This window comes from Erinaceus europaeus, chromosome 10 (genome assembly GCF_950295315.1).
Source record: "Erinaceus europaeus chromosome 10, mEriEur2.1, whole genome shotgun sequence".
Taxonomy (NCBI): domain Eukaryota; kingdom Metazoa; phylum Chordata; class Mammalia; order Eulipotyphla; family Erinaceidae; genus Erinaceus; species Erinaceus europaeus.
The window spans coordinates 17,406,297-17,420,092 of record NC_080171.1 but is presented as its reverse complement, the minus strand read 5'-3'; the positions used below and the strand labels follow the sequence as shown (position 1 = coordinate 17,420,092).

The window sequence follows — 13,796 nt, the reverse complement described above, 5'->3', positions numbered from 1 at the left end:
CGCTCCGGGGGCGGGGCCAGGAGGGGAAGTCCCGCCTCTGCCCGGCCTCCTCCGCCGCCAGCCCCTCCACGCACCTGGCCCGGGCGCGGGGGCCAGAGACTTACCCCGGGCTTACCCCGGGCTTGGACCGTGCGACGTCCCCGGGTTGGGAGCACGAGGTGACGGGCGGCCTCGGCCTGGGACGTGGAGCCCGGAGGGGTGGGGCGGCGGAGACTGGCCTGATTCCGGGGTTCTAAGGGGGTGGGGCGGGGGTCTGGCACCCAGATTACTGCCGTCCATCAGGCAGTACCGAACTAGCTGCCTCCCTGCCTGCCGCCGCCTCGCACCGACACACGAAGGTGCTGGCTGCCCCTTCACCTCCAAGTCCAGGCTAGTGACCCCCCCCCACCCCGGCACCCCCTTGTCTTTCAGGTCTGTTCCCAAGTTGCCATGATCGAAGTGGTGGCAGAGCTGAGCCGGGGTCCCGTGTTTCTGGCCGGGGAGGCGCTGGAGTGTGTTGTGACCGTCACCAACCCCCTGCCCCCCACGGCCACTTCTGCATCTAGGTGGGCGTACTGGTTCTTAACAGAGAAGGGCCCCTCTGGGGGGAGGGGGACCTGACGTCTGTGGTGCTGAGCCGGATGTCAGCTTGTCCTGCAGACAGACACCGTCTTGCTCAGCGTGCTCTTTGCAGGAAAAGACCCGCTTGTCCAAAGCCGTGTCTCCTACCCACGCCCCCTTCCCTCGTTCCACCTCCCGCAGCCTCCTTTGCACCCACCGTATCCTTCTCCGATTAGTAGTTTCTCCGTGGGGTTCTGGATTTCCTGATGCCCAGGACAACCACCTCACCTGTACTGGTTTCAGACAATATGAAAGGGCCACCTCACCTGTACTGGTTTCAGACAATATGAAAGGGAGTTTTGTAAGAGCATTTGTGAGGTCAAAAACTACCCCCACCCGATACCTACTTTTCCTCCTCCCACAGTGAGGCTCTGGCCTGGGCCAGTGCTCAGATTCACTGCCAGTTCCATGCCAGTGAGAGTCGAGTAGCACTGCCTCCCCCAGACTCCAGTCAGCCAGATGTCCAGCCGGAGAGCCAGACTGTCTTTCTACCACACCGAGGTTAGATACGGGACTTGTGCCATTGGAGGGAGACGGGGTCATAGTTACCCCAGGGTATATTGTCTTGGGGTGGCTTAGTTTGGATTGCCCTATATTGGCTGTTTTTACAAACCCCAATTTGCTGTGCCAGCCTTGTCTTGTTACTTACTAAACAAAAGGGTCATGAAATGATACTTTATTTTTTAGGGGAAAGAGGTCAATGTATCCTTTCCACTCCACCAAAGATCCTGTTCTGTGACTTGAGGCTGGACCCTGGAGAGTCGAAATCCTGTGAGTCGAAATCCTGCTTGCCCACCCTAGCCCTGGATTGCTTTTCGAAGCCCCTGGAGGGAGGATTTCTCTGGCTGCCTTCAGCCACCCTTACTACTCCCTCCCAACCAGACTCCTACAGTGAAGTGCTACCCATAGAGGGACCACCTTCCTTTCGGGGTCAGTCAGTCAAGTATGTCTACAAACTGACCATTGGCTGCCAGCGTGTCAACTCACCCATCACTTTACTCAGGGTCCCTCTGAGGGTTCTTGTGCTGACTGGTAAGCGGGGGTTCCCGGTGGGGCGAGCTATGAGAAAGCTTCGCCATAACGGAAATCATCTTTGGAGGGATTGTGAGAGGAGCTGGTGGGAAGCTTTTTGCTTTTACTGAAGGTTCGAGGGAGTTGGGAAGGGAGGGTTCTGGAGAATGGTTTGAAATGTGGCTCAGCTGTGGCTTCCGTCTTCTTCAGTCCTTTCTTTTTTTCTTTTTTTTTTTCCTCCAGGGTTATTGCTGGGCTGGCTCAGTGCCTGCACCATGAATCCACCGCTCCTGGAGGCCATTTTTCCCTCTTTTGTTGCTCTTGTTGTTGTAGCCTCGTTGTGATTATTATTATTATTACCATTGTTGATGTTGTTCATTGTTGGATAGGACAGGGAGAAATTGAGAGAGGGGGAGAGAAAGATAGACACCTGCAGACCTGCTTCACCGCCTGTGACGCGACTCCCCTGCAGGTGGGGAGCCGGGGGCTCGAACCAGGATCCTTACGCTTTGCACCACGTGCGCTTAACCCACTGCGCCACCACCCGACCCCCTTCTTCAATCCATTCAATTTGAAGTCACAAACCCTAACCTCTACCATCTCTGTCCCCTCCCTGCACTACTTCTCCAATCATTCTCTCTCTAGGTCTTCAAGATGTCCGGTTTCCCCAGGATGAGGCTGTTGCTCCATCTAGTCCATTCTTAGAGGAAGATGAAGGTGGAAAGAGGGACTCATGGCTGGCTGAACTGGCTGGGGAGCGCCTCATGGCTGCCACATCCTGTCGCAGCCTCCGTGAGAATCCTTTCAAAATTTTTGGCCTATTCTCATCTCCCGCCCTTCCCCCATTATATAACATACTCTTCTCAGACAGGCTTTCCTAACTGCTACATACTTCTGGGGCTCTCACTTCAGATTGTCAAGAATATCCCCACTTTGTGGCCTCTGGTTTCTCAGTTCCAGCTGGATCTCAGCGTGGGCTCCAGACTTACACTGTCCCATTCTCCCCAGATCTATACAATATCAGTGATGGCCGAGGAAAAGTTGGAACATTTGGGATCTTCAAGTCTGTGTACAGACTTGGTGAGGATGTGGTGGGAACGTTGAACCTGGGAGAAGGAACTGTACCTTGCTTGCAGGTGAGATGGAGAGAGAGGTCTTGGGGTGCTGGACTTGAAAGGATGGAGGGGGGAGGAGGAAGAAGACACGAGCAGTCATGATCCCTTTGGTGAAATAGGTTGAGGTTCGGCTGCCCTCTCACATAGAATCAGCACCTCCCAGTACCTCCTAGCACACGCTTTTCTTCTTGCCCTCAGTTTTCAGTAAGCTTGCAGACTGAGGAGCGCGTACAGCCTGAGTACCAGCGGCATCGGGGGACAGGAAGTGCCCCTGCTGTGTCACATGTGACTCATGCCTGGCACCAGGAGTCTTGCCTGTATACAACCAGAACTAGCTTCTCACTCCCGATCCCGCTCAGCTCTACCCCAGGCTTCTGCACAGCCATTGGTGAGACTTTGACCATCATTGGAGCAGGATTGGGGCGGGGAGAGTGAAATACTGTGCTTAGCTAGAGTGTGATAGCAGCTACGGCGCTGAGCCAGAGTTCAGCTTGAGTTCTTAATTAGCAACCCAGCTTCCATCCCTTAACTTTCAATATTTGCCTTGTTTCCTAAACCCTTTTTTTTCTTCCTTTCTTTCTTTCTTTCGTGAAGCAGGGCTGTGGGTGTCTCTGTCTGTCTCCCCCTATTTCTCTCTCCCTCAGTTTCTCTCTCTAACAATAAATAAATACAAACTATTTAAAAAGAAAAAAAAGTAAGAGGAAGAGAAAGACCAAGACACCTGCAGACCTGCTTCACCGCTCATGAAGCCATCCCCTTTGCAGATGGGGAACAGGGGTTCGACCCCAGTCCTTGCTCTTGGTAATATGTGCATTTGAGTGTGCCACTGCCCAGCTTCCTTGCCTCTATTTTTTTTTTTTTTGCTCTAGTTTGTGGTGGTACGGGGGATTGAACCTGGGACTTTGGAGCCTTAGGCATAGTCTCTTTGCATAACCAGTATGCTATCTACCCCTGCCTCAAACCCCCTTGCCTCTAAACTCTAAACTCTTCTAAATATTTATTTATTTATTTATTTATTTATTTACTTATTCCCTTTTGTTGTTTTATTGTTGTAGTTATTATTGTGGTTGTCGTTGTTGGATAGGACAGAGACAAATGGAGAGAGGAGGGGAAGACAGAGAGGGAGAGAGAAAGATAGACACTTGCAGACCTGCTTCACCGCCTGTGAAGCGACCCCCCTTGTAGGTGGGGAGCAGGGGCTCAAACCGGGATCCTTACGCTGGTCCTTGCGTTTTGCACCACGTGCGCTTAACCCGCTGCACCACCACCCGACTCCCAAGCCGCCCAATTTTAACTGTGCTGCACTTAGGTTACCAGGCATTTGATGCTTCTGACTGATGCAGTAGGCTTTTCCAGAGAGCCCTTTGACCCTAACTCCCTGCCCAATGGCATCTCCTCTTGAAGTTTTTTTTCTTCTTCCTTTCCTACCCGCATTCTGTCGTTGGCTTTTATGTGTTTACCTTTATCTTCCACAGTGTCTCTGAAGTGGCGATTACACTTTGAATTTGTGACATCCCGAGAACCAGATCTGGTGCTCCTCCCTTCTGTGGAGCAGTCTGAACCTGTTACCTGGACTGGGCCCGAGCAAGTACCTGTAGACACCTTCAGCTGGGACCTGCCCATCAAGGTGCTGCCAACGAGCCCGACCTTGGCCTCCTATGCAGCCCCAGGCCCCAGCACCAGCACCATCACTATCTGAAACTGAACCAACGCAGCACTGCTTCCGTTCTTTGAGATACTGAGAACTCAGCCCCTGCGCTCTAATAGGGCCCACTTTCCCCACCTGGGATCCAACAGCACGGGCAATAAGAGGCAGGTTTTCAGCTGGAGCGTTAATTTATTTATGCAGAATAAATTGGCAGCTGCTAGTGGTTCCCCTGGAAGTGGCAGCAGCAGTGGAAGTCAGCAGAAGAATTTAGCCGAGGTGGTGGGGAGCGGGAGTCCCAGGAGCAGGGGTGTTAGCTGAGCCCCACTCTGGGTCGGGTCCTCCCCCTTTGCAGGGCAGCTGAGGGTCAGATTTTTGCACCAGGGAGAACCGGCAGGTTCCTGCCTCCTGACGCACTTCACACCCAGCAGGGAAGTCGATGGGATGCTGGGACCTGGGGGGCCAAAGGATGGGGAAGGAGTCAGAACAGTGCAGGGCGACCTCTGTCCACACCACTTCTCTCCCAGCATTCCTCCGACCCCTACCCCGTCTTCCTAATTAAGCTCTGGCCTACTATATATAGATTTTCCTTTTTGCGTTTCACAGCAGAACTCCATTCCAGACCCAGCTCTACCCTCCCCTTCACTTTGTAGCCTCAAGTCTTCTCTCTCCTGCTCCTGTTGGTATTTTCAGGTTTGCCCAGCCTAATACTGCTGTTCTGTTCATGCTCACGTCACAGCCGTCTAGTCACTCCTTGGCCATTCCTCAGTCACATGTCAGAGCCATTTGCTCTGGTCATCCTTGGCCACTCACGTGTCACAACAGCCCACACCGACAGGATGCAGACAGGTGCACTGGAAACAGTCCTTGCGAAGCCAAGATTCACCCAGGGTATAATACTTTCCCTCATAGTGGCAGGGGGCTAGGGAAGAGCAGGAATTGTTAGTGTATGAGGCTGGGGCGGGGGTGTCAGGCTGAAGCCCTTCTAGTCGGGTACTCCCGTATTTAGTCTCTCATGTCAAGAAGGAACCTGGGTGTTCTAACACAGGGATCATCTAAACCTTGCCCTCTCCCCGCCCTTCCCTTCCTTTCCCTTCCAACCAACCAACCAACCAACCAACCTTTTCCTCATCCTTTCCTGATGCCTCACCCACCAACCAACCAACCAACCTTTTCCTCATCCTTTCCTGATGCCTCACCCGTCTTTACCTTGAGCTTGGAAGTAGCACTTGCTGTGGACTCCTGGATACTGGAGGAGCAGAGTGACCACCAAGCTGATGATCCCCCAGCCCCCCAGGACCCCCTTAGCCTGTCTAGCCCAGGGCATCCTTAGTGCCATTCCTGTAGCGCAGTCCTCTGGGACCCTTCTTGGCTTCTGTTTTAAGCTGCTGTGGTCTTGTCTCCTTGGCTTATCTCCCTTGCTCTTCTGGAGTCTTAAGTTTCTGTCTTTCTGCCCCAGCCTCTTGTCTCACACCCTCTCAGTGCCCTCTGCTCTCACAGGCTTGGGGATGTTTATAAAGTGAGGACCCTGGCCCCCTGCTGAGTGGAGCTGGAAAAGCTGTAACTCTGTTTCCTGAGGTGAGGGCATGAAAACAAGAGGTGTAGCTTTAACAAGCTGTGAGAGCTGATTCATGCCCTGCCACAGCTAGGGGGAGGGAAGTGGCCATAGAAGGGGCACTGGACTGGGCACTGCCCCAGCAAGGCGGTAGGAATGGTGAGAGGCCTCCCCGGTGGTCCCTAGACCTCTTCCGTGACCTGGAAGAAAGAAACATTCCACTACCCCCTGCTCCCCCCCACTCCCCCTCCCTCACATACAGGCTCTCCAGGGGTGTGTGTGCTGGGATCCCTGCCTACACCGGAGGGAGGTATTTCCTGGGGATGGCAAATTCTGTGCTTTAGCCAAACCGAGGAGCTGCAGTAGGGTGAGGCAGCCAGAGGCTCCAGGAGAGCAAACAGGCCCCTGAAGTGGGGAATGTTTGTTTCGGACCCTCGTGACACCCCCCCCCCAAGTGTCCCTGAGACCCTACTGCTCCTCAGAGATGGACTGGAAGGTCTCTCCCTCTGGCCTCCCAGAGGCGAACCCATTCCTTGTGCATCACCCCCACCCCCAAATACAGCAGATGTACCGTTTCATTGGACCTGGGGGTGATACTTTCAGAGAGGGGCCTCTCTTCTAGACGCCCTTCTGGGATGAGTCACTTCACTGTCACAGAGGTGCCCTCTGCCCTGCATGTTATGGGGTGAGGTCTTTAGATTTCAGCTGATGACATCCTCTTCTGGGTTTCCTGTAGGTTCCAGAGAGTCCCAAGAGGAGTGATTAAGAACATAAGCTATGGAGGCAGACTATTTGAATCAAATCCTGACTCCACTGACTAGCTCTGTGACCTTGGGCAAGTTACTTCACCTCTTGAAACTTGTTTCCTTACATACAAATTAATAGCTATATTCACTCTTGGTGTTGTGAAAAGTATTAAATGAGATAGTGCGTGTGATGCTGTCAGTGCCATCTCTGGTGTATGGCATTCAGAAAATGTGCCCGACTACGGGGTTTCAGCTCAGACAAATGAGGTGGGCATTCCTTTGTGAATTGGCGGCAGCTTGGTTCATGACTGAGGGCGTCTACAGGGGGCTAAGGGGAGGTCTGGTCTTCCCGCATAGACTTCTGCTGCTTTCACATTCATGCTGTGTCTTACCACAAAAGAAAACAGTCCTTACTTACATGGGTAACATTCTAAATGTCTAAGAAATAGTGTTGTTGATAACTTTGCTCTCCTTAGGTTCACGCCTCACTTCTAGCCTGGGCACAGGTATTTCCTCATCATTTCTAGCTGACGTGAGGGCTTCTGTTTTATCTCAGAATTCTGATCCACTCTTCCATTCCCACTCACATGAACTTTCAACTTCTCTTTTCTGACCACTGCTAGCCATCTGTTTACTACTAAAGGGTCAGACCAAGTAGCTTCATTTTCATATTTCAAAGACTCCCAAATATTCTCTTCTACTCACAGGGCCGCTCACTTTGGCATTTATTTTAATTTCCAGTCCCGATTACTCCAAGACTCTCTGTTACCCAGTGGATCATATACAGCTACTTTGGGCTGACTTTCCAAGGGCTGCCCTACCCTACCTCTTACATCACCATTCAGAAACAAAGCAGTTCACCTCAAACTTCCTATCCTCTTCCCAGAAGATGGCTTATGTGGACAGAGATTCAGATAGTCACCTTATCGTTGACATCCTTTTTATTTCAGAGGTGTCCCAAGAGAAAAAGGGGCGCTCACAGCTGAAGTAGGGTGCCCTAATGTAGGCTGGTGTGTAGGAGGCATGGCAGGTGGGTTAGAAGGCCTGTCTACAGGGCTCAGGTCTTGCCAGTGGTCTGCCACTGCTGCCCTGGGTGGGGGCTGGGGGTGGGGTGGGGGTAGCTTCCTGAGGACCTGCTGGTGCAACCTGGTGCCAAGCCAGCATGGGGTGAACGTGAGTGGGGAGCTAGAGAGCAAGGATGTGGGTGTGGTGATGCTGGTAGGTCAGTGGGTCAGGGGGATAGCTACGTGAAGTAAGGGGGGGACAAGTGAGAGCCTCCTGTAATGGGTAGCCAGGTGTACAGGGGCAGGAGCTGGGGGTTTCTGGAAAAGAAAACAAAACAAAACCGGGAAGCCACACTTGGGGCCGCAGTGTGGATATGTGAGGGGTGATGGCCAGGACCCAATGCCATGATTCCCAAGGCAGCGGCTCTGAGAGGTGCCAGTTGGGTTGGCCAGCGGGCCTGGAGGGGGAGGTTGGCGTGCACTGCCCACACGGGGACTGGGAAAACATCCGCCGGAGGCCGGGCCAGGCTGTGCTCCAGCAGTGCGGGGCAGGTGCGCGCTGTGAGGAAGTGAGCACATTCCGGCCCCCTGGCCTGCTGGCCCTCGGCTGAGTCACCACGACCCCCACCTGTGGCACTGCCAGAGAGAAAGAGTGTACACGCGTGCACATGCACGCCTGCACGCCTGCACTCAAAGGGGTTTGCGTGTGTCTGCACCTGAGCCCCAAAACAACGGAGTGGGGCGAGGGGTAACTAAATGCACCCAAAAGTTGGGGCCGCAGGGGACCATGGCTTTCACTCCTGTGCAAAATACTCTGTAGACGCAGAGGCCAGAGTTTGTGACCGACTGGAGGAACGTGGAGAGAGAACTCCCATGGATCAGTGAGAAGCGCCCCCCCCATATCCCCTCCTGAGGAGTGGGTGGGCGCTGGGATAAAAGAATCAGCAAAGGGTTGGGCGGTAGTGCAGCGGGTTAAGCGCACGTGGCGCTAAGCACAGGGACCGGCGTAAGGATCCCGGTTCGAAAACCACCCCCCCCCCACCTGCAGGGGAGTCGCTTCACAGGCAGTGAAGCAGGCAGGTCTGCAGGTGTCTGTCTTTCTCTCCCCCTCTCTGTCTTCCCTTCCTCTCTCCATTTCTCTCTGTCCTATCCAACAACAACAACATCAATAATAACTACAACAATAAGACAACAAGGGCAACAAAAGGAAATAAAGAAAGAGAGAAAAAAGAAAAAAAAAAAAGAATCAGCGAAGTAGTGAGGCCCAGAAAGGGAGAGCCTGCAGTTGCAGCTCTGGAGGTCAGCGCGCCAACCCAGGCCTGGAGAAGTCACTGCCTTATGAGGAAGATTTCCACTTCAGGTAGGGAGGGTGGAGTTCCTGACCCCCCAGAGATGAGTCCTGACTGAGATCTGTGTACTTAGTGCTGTTTGAGCAGTTTATGACTAGGTCATTGAAAGTTGAGGATGTAGTGATGAGGCATTTTGATTCCTTGGGGCAGGAAGGAAGAGTAGTTAAGTGAGTGGTTTATTAGCAAAGTTGTCTGTGACCCGTATTATTTTTTAAAATTCTGTATTGTTTTATTAATGTTAACATTAATTAATGTTTTACATTCAACAGTAAATACAAAAGTTTGTACGTGCATAACATTTCTCAGTTTTCCATATAACAGTTATACAACCCCCGCTAGAATCTCTGTCATCCTTCTTGGACCTGTATTTCCACCCCCCCACCCCCACCCCAGAGTCTTTTACCTTGGTGTAGCCAGTATTATTACTGCCCGCCACCCAGTCTTTGCTATATGTAAGGCATGTCGATTTTTATGACCCTGTAACACTGCCTGACGACATTTATCAACCTGGCAGTTTTGTTGAACCTTAAAAGAAAATGAGAAAAGTTGATTATTCAGTATTTGATTTAAAATCCAAAGTGATGTTACCAGAGTTAGTCATACGGTGCAGTCTTTGTCTTGCTTTTGTGTGTACCGGTTCCCCCTCACTGACTTGGCTGGATTCTATGTTGTTACCTTAGTTCTTCCGTCTCAGTGGCTTGGCATTTCCATTTTATAAAATTGATTTTTTATATTTATTTATTCCCTTTTGTTGTCCTAGTTGTTTTATTGTTGTAGTTATTATTGTTATCATTGATGTCTTTGTTGTTGGATAGGACAGAGAGAAATGGAGAGAGGAGGGGAAGACAGAGGGGGAGAGAAAGACACCTGTAGACGTGCTTCACCACCTGCAGGTGGGGAGGGGGGGACTTGAACCAGGATCCCTTACACTGGTCCTTGCACTTTGCATCACTTGTGCTTAACCTGCTGCACTACCACCTGACTCCCAGCATTTCCATTTTTTCTCTCCCTCATCTATGTCTTTATTTTTAACCTTACCTTTTTTTTTTTTTAATTAGAAAACATTTAGTGCTGCCCTTTAATCTTCCCTATGTATCCTGAACTAAGAAAAACATCACTTTGTGGTATGCAAAGTGATGTGGGGTTCAGGGCCTCATACATGAAAGACTTGTGTCCTACCTCTGAGCCACCTCCCTGGTTCAAGACAGTTCTTGAGGTGGGACATTGGGATGTGGACAAAGAAAGGTGACTCCACAGTACGGTGTGTGTTAGGTTACTTGCTATTGTCTGTAGGTATAGCTGTAAGTATAAGGTTCCTTTTTCTTTTTTACATGAGCACTGCTCAGCTCTGCCTTATGTTGTGCTGGGGATTGAACCTGGGACTTTGGAGCTCAGGATGAAAATCTTTTTCATAAACGTTGTGCTATCTTCCGAGCCCAATTATATGGTTTCTTTCTTTACCCTGCAGCTCTGAAAAGAAAGGGAAGACTGGGAGTTGGGTGGTAGCGCAGTGGGTTAAGCGCATGTGGTGCAAAGCCCAAGGACTGGTGTACGGATCCCGTTTCGAGATCTGGTTTGAGCCCCCGGCTCCCCACCTGCAGGGGAGTCGCTTCACAGGCGGTGAAGCAGGTCTGTAGGTGTCTGTCTTTCTCTCCCCCTCTCTGTCTTCTTCTCCTCTCTCCATTTCTCTCTGTCCTATCTAACAATGACGACATCAGTAACAACAACAATAATAACTACAACAACAATGAAAAACAACAAGGGCAACAAAAGGGGAAAAATAATAAATATATATAAAAAAAGGGAAGACTAAAACTATTTTATTCATCATACTATTCCCCACCCCCTTCTCCTTTTCTTTCTCTTTCCTGGGGCTTCACTGCACCAGATCAAAATTTTCAAATATATAGAGAGACAGGGTGGAGGAGACAGCATAATGATTATGTAGAAGAAGGTGACTGTGAGGTCACAGGCTCAATCCTCTGCACTACCATAAACTAGAGCTGAGCAGTGGTCTGGTTAAAAAAGAGAGAGAGAGAGTAGAGAGGGAAGATTACCATATGACCAAAAATTCCTCCAATGTGTCAGGGACTAGATTCAAACTTGGATTATGTTGTATGACAACACAGGCACACCATCCTGACGCATTGATTCTTCATCATAATACTTATTTTTAAAAAATATTTATTCATTTGTTTATTCCCTTTTGTTGCCTTTGTTGTTTCATTATTGTTGTTTTTGATGTTGTTGTTGGATAAGGCAGAGAGAAATGGAGAGAGGAGGAGAAGACAGAGAGGATGAGAGAAAGACACCTACAGACCTGCTTCACCACTTGTGAAGCGACTCCCCTGCAGATGGGGAGGCAGGGGCTCCAACTGGGATCCTTATGCCGGTCCTTACGCTTTGCTCTACCTGCGCTCACCATAATATTTCTTTCTTTTTTACTAGAGTCTGCTCAGCTCTGGCTTATGGTGCAGGGGATTGAACCTGCGACTTTTGGAGCCTCAGGCCTGAGTCTCTCTGCATAACCATTATACTGTCTTCCTCACCCCACCATAGTATTTCTATAACAGGGATTTAATAGTCTGATCTCTCTTCTAAAAATCAACTGTGAAGTAGTATTTTGCTACCTGTCTCAGGAACTAACTCTCTCATGATCTTTATAATTTGTTATTGTGGATCAAATGTAATTGCTAAGACTAGGACTTGATAATTCATCTTAAAGATCCCTAAGCCGTGGAGATGTGTTTGGCCCCAAACAGGAAAATCTGGGTCAGTTAATTTAGAAAAAAAGAAAAGTGAATCTCCTCCATTGGGCCCAGTTGCTTCCTCCTGTGCTATTTCAGCCCAGCCCTACTTTATTCCCACTGGTCCTCGTTCTTTCTTTGCACTGCCGGAGCCGGGCATCTTCAGAGGAAAACTTCACACCAGCTTCCTGCACTATAAATTCTCTCCCTCCTCTCAGCTCCGCTTCTCTCTGCCAACATACACTTCTTCTTCATTGACTTTTATAAGTCCGAAGCCCTTTCTGGATCTTCTCCACCTTTCACACCCTCTTGCTGGAATGTTCTTCCTTTTTTCTTTGATGAGAACTCAGATTTTGAAAAGTTAGGCTTTACTTATTTTTCATGATCGACTTCTGTTCCTTCCTCTTTTATCATCTTTTCCTCATTCTGTACACTCCAGCTCCATTAGACTTGTCTTGTGGCTAGACAGTCTTTACATAATGCAAACGATGCATCTGGAAGAAGAAGAAGAAGGAGAAGAAGAAAGAAGAAGAAGGAGGAGGAGGAGGAGAACCAACACTAGGAATCCACTGCTCCTGGCAGCCATTTTTCCTTTTTTTAAAAATTATTTTTATTTTAATGATTGGGAGATACAGATAGAAAGACAAGAGCGCTCAGCTCTGGTTTATAGTGGGGCTGGGGCTTGAACCTGGGACCTCAGGGCCTCAGGTATGAAAGTCTTATTTAAATAACCATTATACTGTCTCCCCCTTTTTAATTGTCTCTTTCTTTGATTTATTAGGTAGGACAGAGGGAAATTGAGAGGGGAGGAAGAAGGAGAGAGGAATAGAGAATGATACACCTGTTTGTTTCACTGCTTATATGAAGCTTCTTCCCTGCAGGTGGGGATTCAGGGATTGAACCTGGGTTCTTGTGCATGATAATCTGTGTGCTTAACTGGGTGTGCTGTGCCCAGCCCCCCATATTTAAGTCTTCTTTTTTCCACCTCTCTTAAATTTGTAGATAAATCTACTTTTACTAGTGTCAAGGTATAGTTTTCTAATTTATCAGTTTTCACAGGTAAATTTTTCTTTTTTTCTTCTTTCTCTGGGTCCTGATGGAATTGTAGTTCAGAGCCCTCTGGTCATCTTCCCCTAATATTTGCCCCTCTGGGGGTATGGACCAGAATTTTTTATGGGGTGCAGATGGTGGAAGGTCTGGCTTCTGTAATTGCTTCTCCACTTGTGAAGCTGCTCCACTGTAGAGAAGGACTGAGAGCTTGGACCTGGTCTTTGCTCATGGTAAAGTGTGTACTCAGTCAGTTGTGCCACAGCCTGTGCCACCCCCCCCACAATTTTTCTTTAAATATTAAAATGTGTTTTTGTTAGCTATTTGTCTATTTCTCTTTCTTTTTTTTTTCTTTTTTTAACTTTTAATGACTGAAACAAAACATCTAAAATCGTAGTTTTTGGAAAAACCATTTGTTCTTGCCTGTCTTGTACCTTGCCTCAAACTTGACTTTTGCCTCTCGACGTGCCTTGCATTTAAGGGCAGGATCTCAGAAGACATTCTTATTGACAACAGTTTTGTCCAAGGGGATATCCACAGAGTACCTCGTGGGCGTAAGGTGATTGTAATTATAAACATTCACGAAAGACTTGATCTTTGACTTCTTGGCACTTTTCTTCTTGCCCATGGTGGCTGTCACTTTGTGTGGATAACGGTCGGTCCCAGCCACCAGAGCACGGCTGTATAGGCGGTCTGAGGTGCCATCATCAATGTTCTTCACGATGACGGCTTTGCGTTCAGAGTAGCATCCGGCCAAAACCAGCACCACCTTCCCGGGTTTCATAAACTTGCCCATTTCAACAGCGGCCACCAGGGCCTACAACAAAAAGCTGTTGTCTTTCTGACCAGAGCACTGCTTAACTTTGACTTATGCTGGTGCTGGGCATTGAACCTGGGACCCCTAAGCCTCATGCATGAAACTTTCTTGTGTAAACTGAAGTACTATTTCCCTGATCCTTGCCTACTTGTCTTCACCC

At 49.5% G+C, this 13,796-nt stretch overlaps 2 protein-coding genes and 1 pseudogene across 2 annotated transcripts; 1 reads left to right on the top strand and 2 right to left on the bottom strand.

Annotated features, from left to right (window-relative positions):
• The first annotated feature begins 14 nt into the window (after positions 1 to 14).
• RGP1 (RGP1 homolog, RAB6A GEF complex partner 1) lies at positions 15 to 4,609 on the top strand. Its single transcript, XM_007522812.3, has 9 exons — positions 15 to 338; positions 412 to 545; positions 965 to 1,101; positions 1,288 to 1,371; positions 1,483 to 1,632; positions 2,257 to 2,403; positions 2,620 to 2,747; positions 2,925 to 3,114; positions 4,202 to 4,609. The coding sequence occupies exons 2-9, from the start codon at positions 430 to 432 to the stop codon at positions 4,423 to 4,425; spliced, it is 1,176 nt and encodes a 391-aa protein (XP_007522874.1). The 5' UTR covers positions 15 to 338; positions 412 to 429; the 3' UTR covers positions 4,426 to 4,609.
• MSMP (microseminoprotein, prostate associated) lies at positions 4,544 to 5,884 on the bottom strand. Its single transcript, XM_007522813.3, has 3 exons — positions 5,581 to 5,884; positions 5,185 to 5,293; positions 4,544 to 4,825 (listed from the first exon to the last, which is right to left on the bottom strand). Exons 1-3 carry the CDS (start codon positions 5,708 to 5,710, stop codon positions 4,642 to 4,644), a joined length of 423 nt encoding a protein of 140 aa, XP_007522875.1. The 5' UTR covers positions 5,711 to 5,884; the 3' UTR covers positions 4,544 to 4,641.
• A 7,276-nt stretch (positions 5,885 to 13,160) lies between these two features.
• On the bottom strand, positions 13,161 to 13,618 carry LOC103113295 (large ribosomal subunit protein eL27-like; annotated as a pseudogene).
• Positions 13,619 to 13,796: the final 178 nt, after the last annotated feature.